The following is a 12,767-nucleotide window of genomic DNA, read 5'->3' as shown; positions in this document are numbered from 1 at the left end:
GAAAAAGTAATGTTATTTCAATGCTGTTCTACACAGACTCTGGGTGTTTTTATCAAAAGGTGTTAAACATTCAGTTAAATATTTTTCAACCATCTGTTTTATTATTTGATATTTTGTGAAAAATATTTTACTAAGATTTTGCCAATGTATCTTCTTTTGAAGGGAAAGACAAGAGCAATAAGAAAAATATCTAATGTGTTTCGATGTTGCTTGGGTGTGACTATGTGTTTAACCCATGCAGAGGGGTTAAACACATACTTACTATCAGCTCTAGCAATTCTCTTCTGCTCCAGAGCTGAACATGACTTATTGGTTGCTACGCACATATACATCTTTTAAGTGGCTCACCAGCTGTTTTAAGCTATAAACCAGTAGTGCATTGCTGCTCCAGAGCTGAATTTACCTATGTGTTTAACCTTATTCACAGGGCTTAAACAAGTACTTCTAAGCAGGGAATAGTGCAACAAGGACATACTTTGATAAATTAGAGCATTTTCTTATTGCACATTTATGTCCCTTTAATAATGAGCCTGTTGAATATGGAAAGTTACCTAGTTCAGTGAGCTTAAAGGGATAGTCTAGGCAAATTTAAACTTTTATAATTCAGATAGAGCATGCAACTTTAAGCAGGTTTCTAATTTACTCCTATTCTCAATTTTTCTTGGTTCTCTTGTTATCTTTATCTGAATGTAAGCTTAGGAGCTGGCCTATTTTTGGTTCAGCACCTGGGTAGTGCTTGCTGATTGGTGGCTACCTTTAGACACCAATTTAGAAAGCGCTACCCAGGTGCTGAACCAAAAATGGGCCAGCTCCTATTTTTAGATTCTTGCTTTTTCAAATAAAGATGCCAAGAGAATGAAGAAAAATTTGATAATAGGAGTAAATTAGAAAGTTGCTTAAAATTGCATGCTCTTTCTGAATCATGAAAGTTAAATTTTTGCTAGACTAATACTTTAATGGGACGATTTATTGCAATAGTAAAATGCTCTGATTCAACCCCCAGAAAGGGATTAAAACACATTTAATCTTGTGCTCCTCACACACTCCAAATTTGTTCCTAAGCGGGACACAGATGGAGTTTGACAGCTAAGTGATTATGCTGATCCTAATTGACCCACATTGCTTAGGCATGGCAATGCATACTAATCCTGACTGGAGTTTCACTATAAATTTAACCTCCACATAGTTATTAAAGAATATTTATGCAGTAATTAAATGTTCTAAGGAATTACATTTTTTTTAATATTGTATTAGTATGACCTTTCAACTACACTTTGTTCTGCCTAGGATACACTGATATTTTTTTGTTATTCCCTTGACATCCCTATGGAATATTTCCTGCTTGGACAGAAAGAAAACCATTCTACAGAAGCTCAAGTATACTTTGCATTATAAAAAAAACATACATTCGACAGGCTTATCTACAATGTGTGTTGCAAACTAATTAGCTGAACGTAAGCATGAAGCACAGTCATTACACTCAGATCCCTTCAAATTGCTGCAGTAACTTAGCACACTCATTTATTTCTGTTTGACAGAGCAGGGACACTTATGATGAAGCTTAGGGGTGATGTGCAGAATTGATTTGTGAAGTGCCACTTCATATTCAACTACCAGCTGTAGATGTTACTAGTGTCATTTCATTTTCCTGCAGTCTGTTAGGCAAAAGCTTATTTCCTCACAGAAAATATGTAAGGAACTTTAGTGGTGCCTGCTAAGAATAGGGCTTACCATGGATGTTTTAGGGCTTTTTCACAGTTGTATCTCATTTTTGGATCTTTTTCTAGCATGCAGCTAATGAAGTCTTTTGCTGAAAGAAAAAAAAAATGTAATTATAAAATGCAGTGATTATACACAGTACACAAACAGCATTAATATATGTATTGCATAAATCTGCATGATCATATAAAAAGGGACATGAAACACAAACTTTTTATTTCATGATTTAGAAAGAGCATGCAATTCCAATGTACTTCTATTTTCTAATTTGCTTCATTCTCTTGATATAATTTGTTGAAAATCATAGCTAAATAGATGCAGTAGCTGTTGATTGGTGGCTGCACATAGATGCCTCATGTGATTGGCTCACCCATGTGCATTGCTATTTCGTCAACAAACAATATCTAAAGAATGAAGCAAATTAGATAATAGATTTAAATTGGAATGTTTAAAATTGTATTCTCAAACTGAATCATAAAGAAAAATTGTGGGTTTCGGATCCCTTTAATAGCTATTTTTCTAACTTGCAAAGCTTTTAAATATATAGTGGTCCTCAGAAAGTATGGCTATGATAAAGTTTTGATCCATTTTGTAGTCAACATGTATCCTATTTTTAGGAAATACAAGCCCCTCAAATTTCATGTTTGTTCCAATAGGAGGACAGTTCTAGGAATCCAACCAAAGAAATGTATTTGTCTAGTAAAAGCAGGTCTGGGCAGTGTGACCAATAAAAATAAATGCTTCCTGGGAGATAGAGGAATTATTAGAGAAACATGACTGAATCAAAGAAAGTGGCAGAGTCATAACTAAAGAAATAAAGTCAACAAATATGACACACCTGGAAAAAAAAACAGGTAAAAAGTAGGGACTACAGTAGTTGACAAATCAATCTCAAGTGTGAAAGCTGCATGGAGTGTAAACAGTGCTGAAGAGCAATACATTCCGCTTGTATTTCTGAGCTGCTTTTACAAGTCTATGGTTACTATTTAATGTGCAGATGGTAGTATAGTGTGTGCTACACTTTTCATGGGCAGTTGTGCAATTTGCCTCAGATAATAGATTTCTATGAGGACCTGAGTTAAAATTCATGTCAGATCGTGCTCAAGTGTAAATCTGATGGAGCGCAAAAATTTCATCTCAAGAAGTAGAGTTTTTGTTTAAGTTCTTTGCAAGACAGCCTCCATGTTTCTGAATGCACAATAGCAAGTGATAACACCTCATACGTGGGGCCACATTAAATTAATTTTGGACAGACAAGGTTCCCTACTTGGGAACCTGTCTAAATGTGATTGTGGCTAGCAGGAAGTTTTGGGTGTCTGAACTTCGCTACTTCTGAGGTGGCAGAGAGGTTAAGAAGTTATGGTCGGATGACATGGCTTCCTAACTTGTGGTAAACAGCCATGCAAGGGCTCCAAAGCAGCTTCCGCTGCTTGATAAATTGAGCCCCCGGGCAATATCGTGTTTTTGTGGCAGTTTGCTCGCAAGTTAAATTCCGCCGTATTACAAGTTGAAAGTAAATACAAATGCGTAAGTGCAATTGCGATTTACGCTGGAATGATTACAGCAACTTCAGAGCTCTGGTTAACTGTTACGCAAGTTAAAAAAGTGTCACAAAACACATAAAAATACATGTAAAAGTACAGGTACACTCATAATAACACGATCTAATAAAAATTATCTAAAAAAATTGCATTAAAATGTTATAAAGGCTCAACGATCCATCAGATATATATTTAAATATCTCTTTAAGAATAAAAAGAACGTATTCTTCTATGTGCAGAACATTGGAATATGAAATATGGAACATTATCCTCTTATGTTGTGCATTTAAATAATCGTAATTGTGTTTTTATCAACTTTTTTCTGGCTCCGTTGAAGTCTATACAAGAATGTGATTTTGAGTTCAATTTAATACCGTGACTTTGTGAACGCGAGAGTGCAACTTTTTACTTTCAACTTGTAAAACGAGCGTGAATCGCTGTTAGCAAAAAACAAAACAAAAAAACAGCAGTTTTAATGCTCAAACGAGAACGGAACATACTGCTTCACTCATAGGGCTCCATGTACTAACAGGCGGGCGGACAGCTTCTCAACTTGCGAAGCTGTCTGCCTGTCTTCACTACATAGGTCAGCGGATCTGTTTATCCAATGGCCCGTATGTATCATTACACACTCATCGCAGTGTGTAATGCTGCCCCTTCATTCGCGCCACCAATCATGCAACTAAAGGGACTTCTGTCAATCACTGAAAGCGAGCGAGCTCTCCATGATTTTTCTTTGCCACCTCAGAGGTGGCGTAGGGTGTGATGAAGCAGCGGTCTAATAACATTGCGGGAAGCAGGCTTGCATATGCGAACCTGCCCCGCAAGGGCTCCAGAGCAGCTCTCGCTGCTTCGTACATGGAGCCCCTAATCTAGCCCTAAGAGAGAAAGCATTTCAGTTTACACTCAAGTGTGACACTTAACCAGTGACAAGTAATATGAGCTCAAAACTACAGCTTCCTATGGAAATTATAGAGTGTGTTATGTAAGTATCAATTGCATTAAAAATACTTCAGTTTAAAGTTTTAACTAACAACTTGTAATACCAAATTGTACATTACTAATTGCATAAGACCTAGTGCAAAATAGCCCACCACCATGCTTTACTTAAAGGGCCATGAAATCCAATTTTAGTTCTTTTTTGATTCAGATAGAGCATGCAATTTTAAATAACTTTCTAGTTTATTTAAATTATCTAATTTGTTTATTCTCTCTGTATCCCTTGTTGTAAAGTATACCTAGGTAGACTCAGAAGCTACTGATTGGTAGCTTCACATATGCATCTTGCTTTCATCTTACTCCCAGAAGTACATTGCTGCTCCTTCAACAAAGGATACCAAGAGAATGAAGCAAAATAGGTAATAAAAGTAAATTTAAAAATTGTTTAAAATTGCATGATCTATCTGAATCATGAAAGAAAAAAAAATGGGTTTCATGTCCCTTTAATTGCTGTGGGACGTCCTAGCTTACTTAGGACCATTGTGTGCACTAACATGCTGTTCATAAATACCTGATTTTGAAATGTCATCCCAGAATGGTGACTCAAATTCATAGCTCCCTTCTCTTATTTTCTCAAAAAGTTTGGATTCAGTTTCCTCATAAAAGGGAGGGTATCCACACAGTCTGAAAAGAGATCATGCAAACATAAAAGCGTTACTACCATGAAGTCTGAAGCCTATAAAATGTACTTTTACCTTCCAGCACATATAGCTTACTTCAAGATATTTAAAAGTTTTAATAGTGATGAATGCATTGCTAGTGCATTGCTAATATTGTTGTGAAGAAGCCTTATGTTTTTTTCTAATTAATGTCTTATCATTACTTATTTTAACACTACAAATACATGATTATTATTATTATCATCAGGTATTTGTAGAGCGCCAACAGATTCTGCAGCGCTGTAAACATAGTCGATGTACAGGATAGCTTTTGCAGGGATCAAGTGGGTAGAGGGCCCTGCCGAGAGTTTCACTGTTGTAGTCGGCTCTTATGAAGGTGATCTGCAAACAGCTGGGCTCATAGGCTTACATTCTAAAGGGTTCAAGGGGAAAGCAATGGAGTTCGTGTTGGTTGTAAGCATCCCTGAATAGTAGAGTTTTTAGGGAGCGCTTGAAGCTGTTAAAACTAGGGGAGAGTCTTGTGGAGCGAGGCAGGGAGTTCCACAAGATGGGGGCCAGTCTGGAGAAGTCCTGTAGATTGGGAATGTGAGGAAGTAACAAGAGAGGAGGAGAGTAGGAGATCCTGAGCTGATCAAAGGGGACGGGAGGGAGAGTATCTGGAGACAAGTTCTGAAATGTAGGGGGGAGCAGTGCAGTTGAGAGCTTTGTATGTCAGAGTGAGGATTTTATGTTTAATCCTAGAGGCAAGAGGAAGCCAGTGAAGGGATTGGCAGAGAGGCGCAGCAGATGAAGAGCGACGAGTAAGGAAGATGAGCCTGGCAGAGGCATTCATAATGGATTGTAAAGGAGCTATGTGACAGCTAGGTAGACCAGAGAGGACAGAGTTGCAGTAGTCGAGGCAGGAAAGGATGAGAGAGTGGATTAAAATCTTAGTTGTATCTTGTGTAAGGAAATGTCTAATTTTAGCGATGTTTTTAAGGTGGAAGCGGCAGGCTTTAGCCAAGGACTGAATGTGAGCAGTGAAGGAAAGATCTGAGTCAAGTGTGACCCCAAGACATCGGGCATGCGGGGTAGGAGTAATGATGGAATTATCAACAGTTATAGAAATTTTGGGGGTGGAGACATTGGAAGAAGGGGGAAAAATAAGGAGTTCAGTTTTGGAGAGATTTAGCATTTTTTTTCCCCATTCATATTATTTCCTATAAAATTACTTTTCGAGAAGAAAAAAAACCCCTAAAAACAAACAAACAAAAATCAACATAGAACATCAAAAAGCAGAGAGACACCACATGTGTATCTCAATTAAAGGTTATTCTCTCATTGAGATACACACATGTGGCGCCTCTCTGCTTTTTGAAGTTTTCTAGAAGTCTATCACTGTAAGTGGAAGGAAGAGTGCTGCCTGAAGAGTGAAGATGTTTGAGGGGACTTTTCTGTGAAACAACATTCCGCTGGATTACCTATATACAGGACTTATTGGGGCCGATTTAACAATGTACAGACGGACATGATCTGCTGTAGCAGATCATGTCTGCCGCACATAGATAAATGTCAACACTGTCGGCATTTATCATTGAACAAGCATTCCTTGTGAAATGCTTGTGCAATACCGTCCCCTGCAGATTTGCGGCCAATCGGCCTCTAGCAGGTGGTGTCAATCAACCCAATCGTATCCAATCAGGCTGATTGTTGTCTGCCACCTCAGAGTTGGCGGACGAGTTAAGGAGCAGCGGTCTTAGGACAGGTGCTTCTTAACTCCTGTTTCCGGAGAGCCTGAAGGTTCGCACGAAAACAGATGCATTAAAGTGAAGGTCAATTTAGATGAATCGGTGCCCGGTTTTTAATAATAATATTAAAAACAAGGGCACTTTAATTCATTAAAACTGACATTTCACTCTTTTTCTTTAAATACTTATCTTTTAATCCTGACAGACGCTGCAACGCTTCCTCCGCCCATGGCAAGCCCTCTTTGCGGGTCCAAAATGACGAATCCGACTTCCTCCAATCATGGCATTGCCTCAGGCCAAGATTCCTCCGGGGGGGGGGGGGGGAGCCGTGATTGGAGGAAGCTGGATTCATCATTTATGACTTATGAAGAGGCTTCCAACAGCCGGGGGAATCGCTGTAGCGGCTGTGAAGATTAAAATGTAAGTATTTGCAGAAAACGAGTGAAATGTCAATTTTGAATTAAAGTGCCCTTGTTTTTAATAGGATTATTAAAAACTGGGCACCGATTCATCTAAATTGACCTACACTTTAAGATGCATACGGGGCTTGTTAAATTGCGCGTGCAATTTCTGTCCGGGGACTGGATTCTGATTTGATGATGATTTGAAGAAGAAGGCAGCTACGTAACGGTGGGGGGAGTCCGGCTGCCATATTTACCCGGTATTACACAAGTTACCGAAAGTGATTACTACAGAAGCAAGGCGGCATGGCAGGAGGGATATACTGCAGGCGGATCTTCGGTTCTTATATTTCTAGCGCAAATAATGTTAAGGGAAGTGTTGAATGTCCCTTTAACTTTGGGTTTGGTGCTTGCATCAAGTGTATATAAAATAATATTGTTTTTATTGACATATGTTTAGTTTTTACATATGGTCAGTGTATTATATAAAAAAAAGAAACATAAGTCTTACTTACAGAATATAGGTTATTACTCCAATAGACCAGCAATCCACTGCTTTGCAGTATGGCTTTTGTGCAAGGACCTCTGGGGCTAGAAGATATTAAAGAAAAAGAGGGCCGTTTAAAAGGACATCAAAAACAAACATTGTCTTTTATGATTCAGATAGAACATGGAATTTTAAACAACTTTTTAATTTACTTCTATTATCAATTTTACTTCTTTCTGTTGGTATTATTTGTTAAAAAGCATGGACGTAAGCTCAGGAGTGTGCTCGTGTCTGGAGCCCTATATGGCAGCAGTTTTGCAAGAATGTTATCCATATTCAAGAACACTAGATGGCAGCACGATTTACTGCCATTCACTGTTCCAGACATCTACCTAGGTATATATTCAACAAAGAATACCATGGGAACAAAGAAAATTGGATAATATAAGTCAATTTAAACTTTTTTTTTTTAAACGGTATGCTCTGTCTGAATCATAAAATATTTTTTTTGTGTTTCATATTTCTTTAAAGATTTTACATGAATAAACCCTTTAAAGGGACATGAAAGTCAAAATTAAAATTTTGGGATTCAGATAGCAATGTGCTTTTAAACAACCTTCCAATTTACTTCAGTTATCAAAAAAGCAAGTAAAAACAAATGAACAGTAGCAACTATATATTTGGTATTCTGCGCTGTTTTTGCTGTGACAACGCTGGATTCCGCTTTTTAATGAAGTAAGTTACTACTCGTTTTATATACAGAGTATTTTACCACTTCACCAACAGAGCATTCCTCCTTTTATCCACAGTTTAGTTTTGCTTCGGGAACGGAGGTTGCTTTTACAGACGGGCCGAATATTAGGGATGGGCGAATGTGTTTATATCCGAATTCGAATGTTAGAACGAATGTTATTGTAGAAATTTGATTTACATAATAGAATGTTGCTAAGAACGAATATTCTTAAAAATTCGATTTTCGAATGTTATTTACAGTTTTTGAATGTCACATTCGAATTTGAATGTCACATTCGAATTCGAATGTTACATTCGAATATCACATTTGAATTTGAATATTACATTTATAAAACACAATTGTAGACTAGAAACACTATTTCGAATGTCAAATTCGAATCGAATATCACATTTGAATTGAATGTCACATTCAAATTCGAATATTACATCTATAAAACACAGTATTAGACTAGAAATACTATTTCGAATTTGAATGTGACTTTCGAATCGAATATCACATTCGAATCGAATATCACATTTAAAACACAGTATTAGACTAGAAATACTATTTCAAATTAGAATGTGACATTCAAATTCAAATGTAACATTCGAATTTGAATATTACATTTATTAAACACAGTTGTAGACTAGAAATACTATTTCACATTCGAATTCGAATGTAACATTCAAATTCGAATATTACATTTCAAAATTGAATGAATACATAGCTAAACATTCTATTATTAGAACGAATATTTTCGAAAAAACGAAAATTCAAAAATAGAATGTTAGAATGTTATATAAACATTCGAAATTCGATTCGAACGAATGAATGTATCAAAATTCGTTTTAAATTTAGAATTTTTAGAAACATTCGCCCATCCCTACCGAATATACAGATTATATGGAGTGAGTATATTGCACTCTTGTTACTGAATATTTACAAACACAACAAGCCTTTCTCCTTTACCACCAGAGATCTGCACAAGCCAGATAAGGGGTCAGACAAGAATCCTACAAGACCTGCGCCATCTATATCACAAAACGCTATTTACTACAGTCCTTTGAGAGAGACTGCAAGAAGGCAGCGGTCCATTCTATAAGGAGAGTATTGTTCTTATATCATTTACATACAGATTTTTGTGGTAACATCTGACATTATCTGTGCATCAGTTGTTTTATATCAAATTTAGGGGTCAATCATAATCCTTTAGAAAACTATTACGCAGATTTTTGTAGATAAATAATTTGAAAATTTGTTGATTGTGATCAACAACTTGTTTTCTTGGTATGCTTTGTTAAAGAGCATACCAAGATAAGTTCTGTATATATGGCAGCAGTGCTGGGCTCTTCGTTTAGCTTACCTAGGTATGCTCTTCAGCAAAGAATACCAAGAACACAAAGTAAATTTGACAATAGAAGTAAATTGGAAACTTGTTTAAAATGGCATGCTCTATCTGAATCATGAACGTTTAATTTTGACTAAAATGTCCCTTTAAATATGTGTTACCTAAAATGTAACAAAGTATATTTTGGGTACGAGATTGTACAAAGTATTAAACAATTTGTGCTAAATTGGCTAAAAAACAAATTATACAATTTCCAAAGTCATATGTAAACTCAACCTTTAAGAGGAAATCAGTCAAATCGTTATTGCAAGCATAAAATATTTGCTGGTCACGAAGTGCCATCTCGTAAAATCCAGCCAACTAGACAGATATTTATGCATGTGCTACACTTACCCACATATCCAGGAGTACCACAAGCGGTAGACATGATTCCACTCTCTTCCATCTTGGAAAGGCCAAAATCTGTTATCATGATCTTTGAGTTTTCATCAGGGGTGAGATACAACAGGTTTTCTGGCTGCAGAGCACAAAGGTAACTAATATATACAGTATATTCATCATGATATATTGTATTGCAGAATGAAAGTACATTTTTAATACAATACCTCTTATATTTTACCTTATTTGTCACAGTGATATGCACATGCACACACATATACACATCAATAACAATTTATTACTGATTTTGATTAAGTAGCGTCTTCTCTAAAGGTATATTTCCTTATGTTATTATTTTTCTTGTTCAAAAGAAAACACCAAAAACTAGTGCATGGGTATTACACTTAACAAAAGGGCCACTGTGACATTAAAATATTTGTGCTGTTTAAATATTTTGGCTAATCCTAAATGGGTGTGTATATATATATATATAATAAATATGCATACATATATTACCTAACTAAATGAAACTGGAAGGGAACAAACAGTATATTATGGTGATCAGAACATCACTCATTTTTCTAGGACCTATATATCAATTATGTCACAAAAAATATCTAATTTAAAAACAAAACAAAATATGTGATAGTTTTTTTTTTAAAATACTTTCTCAGCTATTTTATAACAACCTAGTTGAAGCATTATAGATACAGCTATGTAGATGTGCTGGTTGTAATATTGACTGCTTCCTCTTTGAGCATTCAAAAGGGAGTTCAATAAAGTCACTATTATTAACAACGCTTATAGTGTTACCAAGACAACACCTACTCAGTCTGTGAATGATGCTACTTACCACTAAAAAGATGGGAAATGTTATAAAGGTAATTGGAAAAATAAAGGCTATTTAAAAAAAAAAAAATACAATATACAAAAAAATAAACCGTCTAACCTGGCTAAATGTTAAGATATGCATAGCCAAAAGCAGTTGCAGATATTGTATAATTACAAACATGCTACAAAACTGTACCTACTGATTTTGTCATCATTTAGGGATGTTAGTAAAGAATATATACAGTATAGTACAATGTATAGATATTTTGTAATGCTGTTTAAAACTAACTAATTTTGTTTTTACACATTTAAAAAATGGTCTTCATATTTTTTTATTAAAGCATAACTTCCTGTTACCTTCAAGTCTCGATGAACTATTCCGTTGTCATGGAGATATTTCACAGCAGATAGGACTTGATGAATCACATTACTGGCATCTTTCTCTGTATAAACTCCACGCTCTAAGATACGGTCAAACAATTCTCCTCCCGACACCCTACAGGATATAATATGTATGGTATTGTGAGCAAAACAAATGCAATGTGGTTAAAAGTGTCCAATAATTTAAATACTGTTTTAAAATTTGTTTTAACAAAATCAAAACCCTCTGAACAAATATATATATTTATATTTTTATAATCTGGAAAGTTAGTCACACTGACCAATCAGTAGGCTGTAACAATAAATTACTTTAGGCTAGATTACGAGTTTTGCTGTATGAGTGAAAAAGCAGCGTTATGGCTCTTTTTCACTACCGCTGGTATTACGAGTTTTGCAGGTTTAGCTGCACCGCACACTTTTTTGGTCATAACACAACGTAACTACCGCAGCATTCAAAAAGTCCTTTTTCAATGGGACTTCCATAGCGCCGGTATTACGAGTTTGCCTAGGAGGCCAAAAAGTGAGCGGTACAGCCTATACCATCAAGATCCATACCGTAAACTGAAAGTCAGTAGTTATGGGTTTTACGCTACATCGCCGTAACATAAAACTCATAACTAAAGTGCTAAAAAGTACACTAACACCCATAAACTACCTATTAACCCCTAAACCGAGGTCCTCCCGCATCGCAAAAATAAAAATAAAAATATTAACCCCTAATCTGCTGCTCCCGACATCGAAGCCACTAGAATAAACATATTAACCCCTAAACCGCCATACTCCCGCATCGCAAACACTAGTTAAATATTATTAACCCCTAATCTGCTGCCCCCAATGTCGCCGCCACCTACTTACATTATTTAACCCCTAATCTGCCGCCCATAGCATCGCCGTCACCTACCTACATTTATTAACCCCTAATCTTCCACCCTCAACGTCGCCACCACTATACTAAAGTTATTAACTCCTAACTCTAACCTTAACACCCACTAACTTTAAAGGGACAGTAAACCTAAAAAATAATGTTATATAATTCTGCACATAGTGCAGAATTATATAACATTATTTTAGTGCTATTGTTATAAAAGCTTTTTTTCCATTTTAATTTTTTAAAAATATGCCGGTTTTACAGACCCTCTCTCTGCTCTCTGCTGAGAGGGTCTATTTTTTTTACACAGCGCATCGGGCCAGCTGTCTAGTCACAGCCCGGCCCGACCGCGCCATAACATTAAGTGCAGCTCGCTCCTGCTCTGTCTGACAGCAGGAGCAAGCTGCACTTTGTGTTATGGCGCGGTCGGGCCGGGCTGTGACTATACAGCTGGCCCGATGCGCTGTGTAAAAAAAACAGACCCTCTCAGCAGAGAGCAGAGAGCGGGTCTTTAAAACCGGCATATTTTTAAAAAATTAAAATGGAAAAAAAGCTTTTATAACAATAGCACTAAAATAATGTTATATAATTCTGCACTATGTGCAGAATTATATAACATTATTTTTTAGGTTTACTGACACTTTAATGTAATTAAAATACATCTATATAAAACCTACTATTAATAACTAAATAATTCCTATTTAAAACTAAATACTTACCTGTAAAATAAACCC

At 36.2% G+C, this 12,767-nt stretch overlaps 1 protein-coding gene across 1 annotated transcript in view; it reads right to left on the bottom strand.

Moving 5' to 3' along the window:
• The window catches only part of LOC128652394 (caM kinase-like vesicle-associated protein), a 74,708-nt gene that overhangs the window by 19,763 nt on the left and 42,178 nt on the right, over nt 1–12,767 (bottom strand). Inside the window, exons 4-8 of the mRNA XM_053705332.1 lie at nt 11,142–11,280; nt 9,969–10,092; nt 7,523–7,598; nt 4,771–4,883; nt 1,732–1,810 (exon numbers count right to left, since the gene is read on the bottom strand). Coding sequence (XP_053561307.1) covers nt 1,732–1,810; nt 4,771–4,883; nt 7,523–7,598; nt 9,969–10,092; nt 11,142–11,280 — 531 coding nt within the window. The remainder of the gene's footprint in view (nt 1–1,731; nt 1,811–4,770; nt 4,884–7,522; nt 7,599–9,968; nt 10,093–11,141; nt 11,281–12,767) is intronic.

Source organism: Bombina bombina, chromosome 3, assembly GCF_027579735.1.
Source record: "Bombina bombina isolate aBomBom1 chromosome 3, aBomBom1.pri, whole genome shotgun sequence".
NCBI lineage: Eukaryota > Metazoa > Chordata > Amphibia > Anura > Bombinatoridae > Bombina > Bombina bombina.
This window is presented reverse-complemented; position numbering and strand designations above follow the sequence as displayed.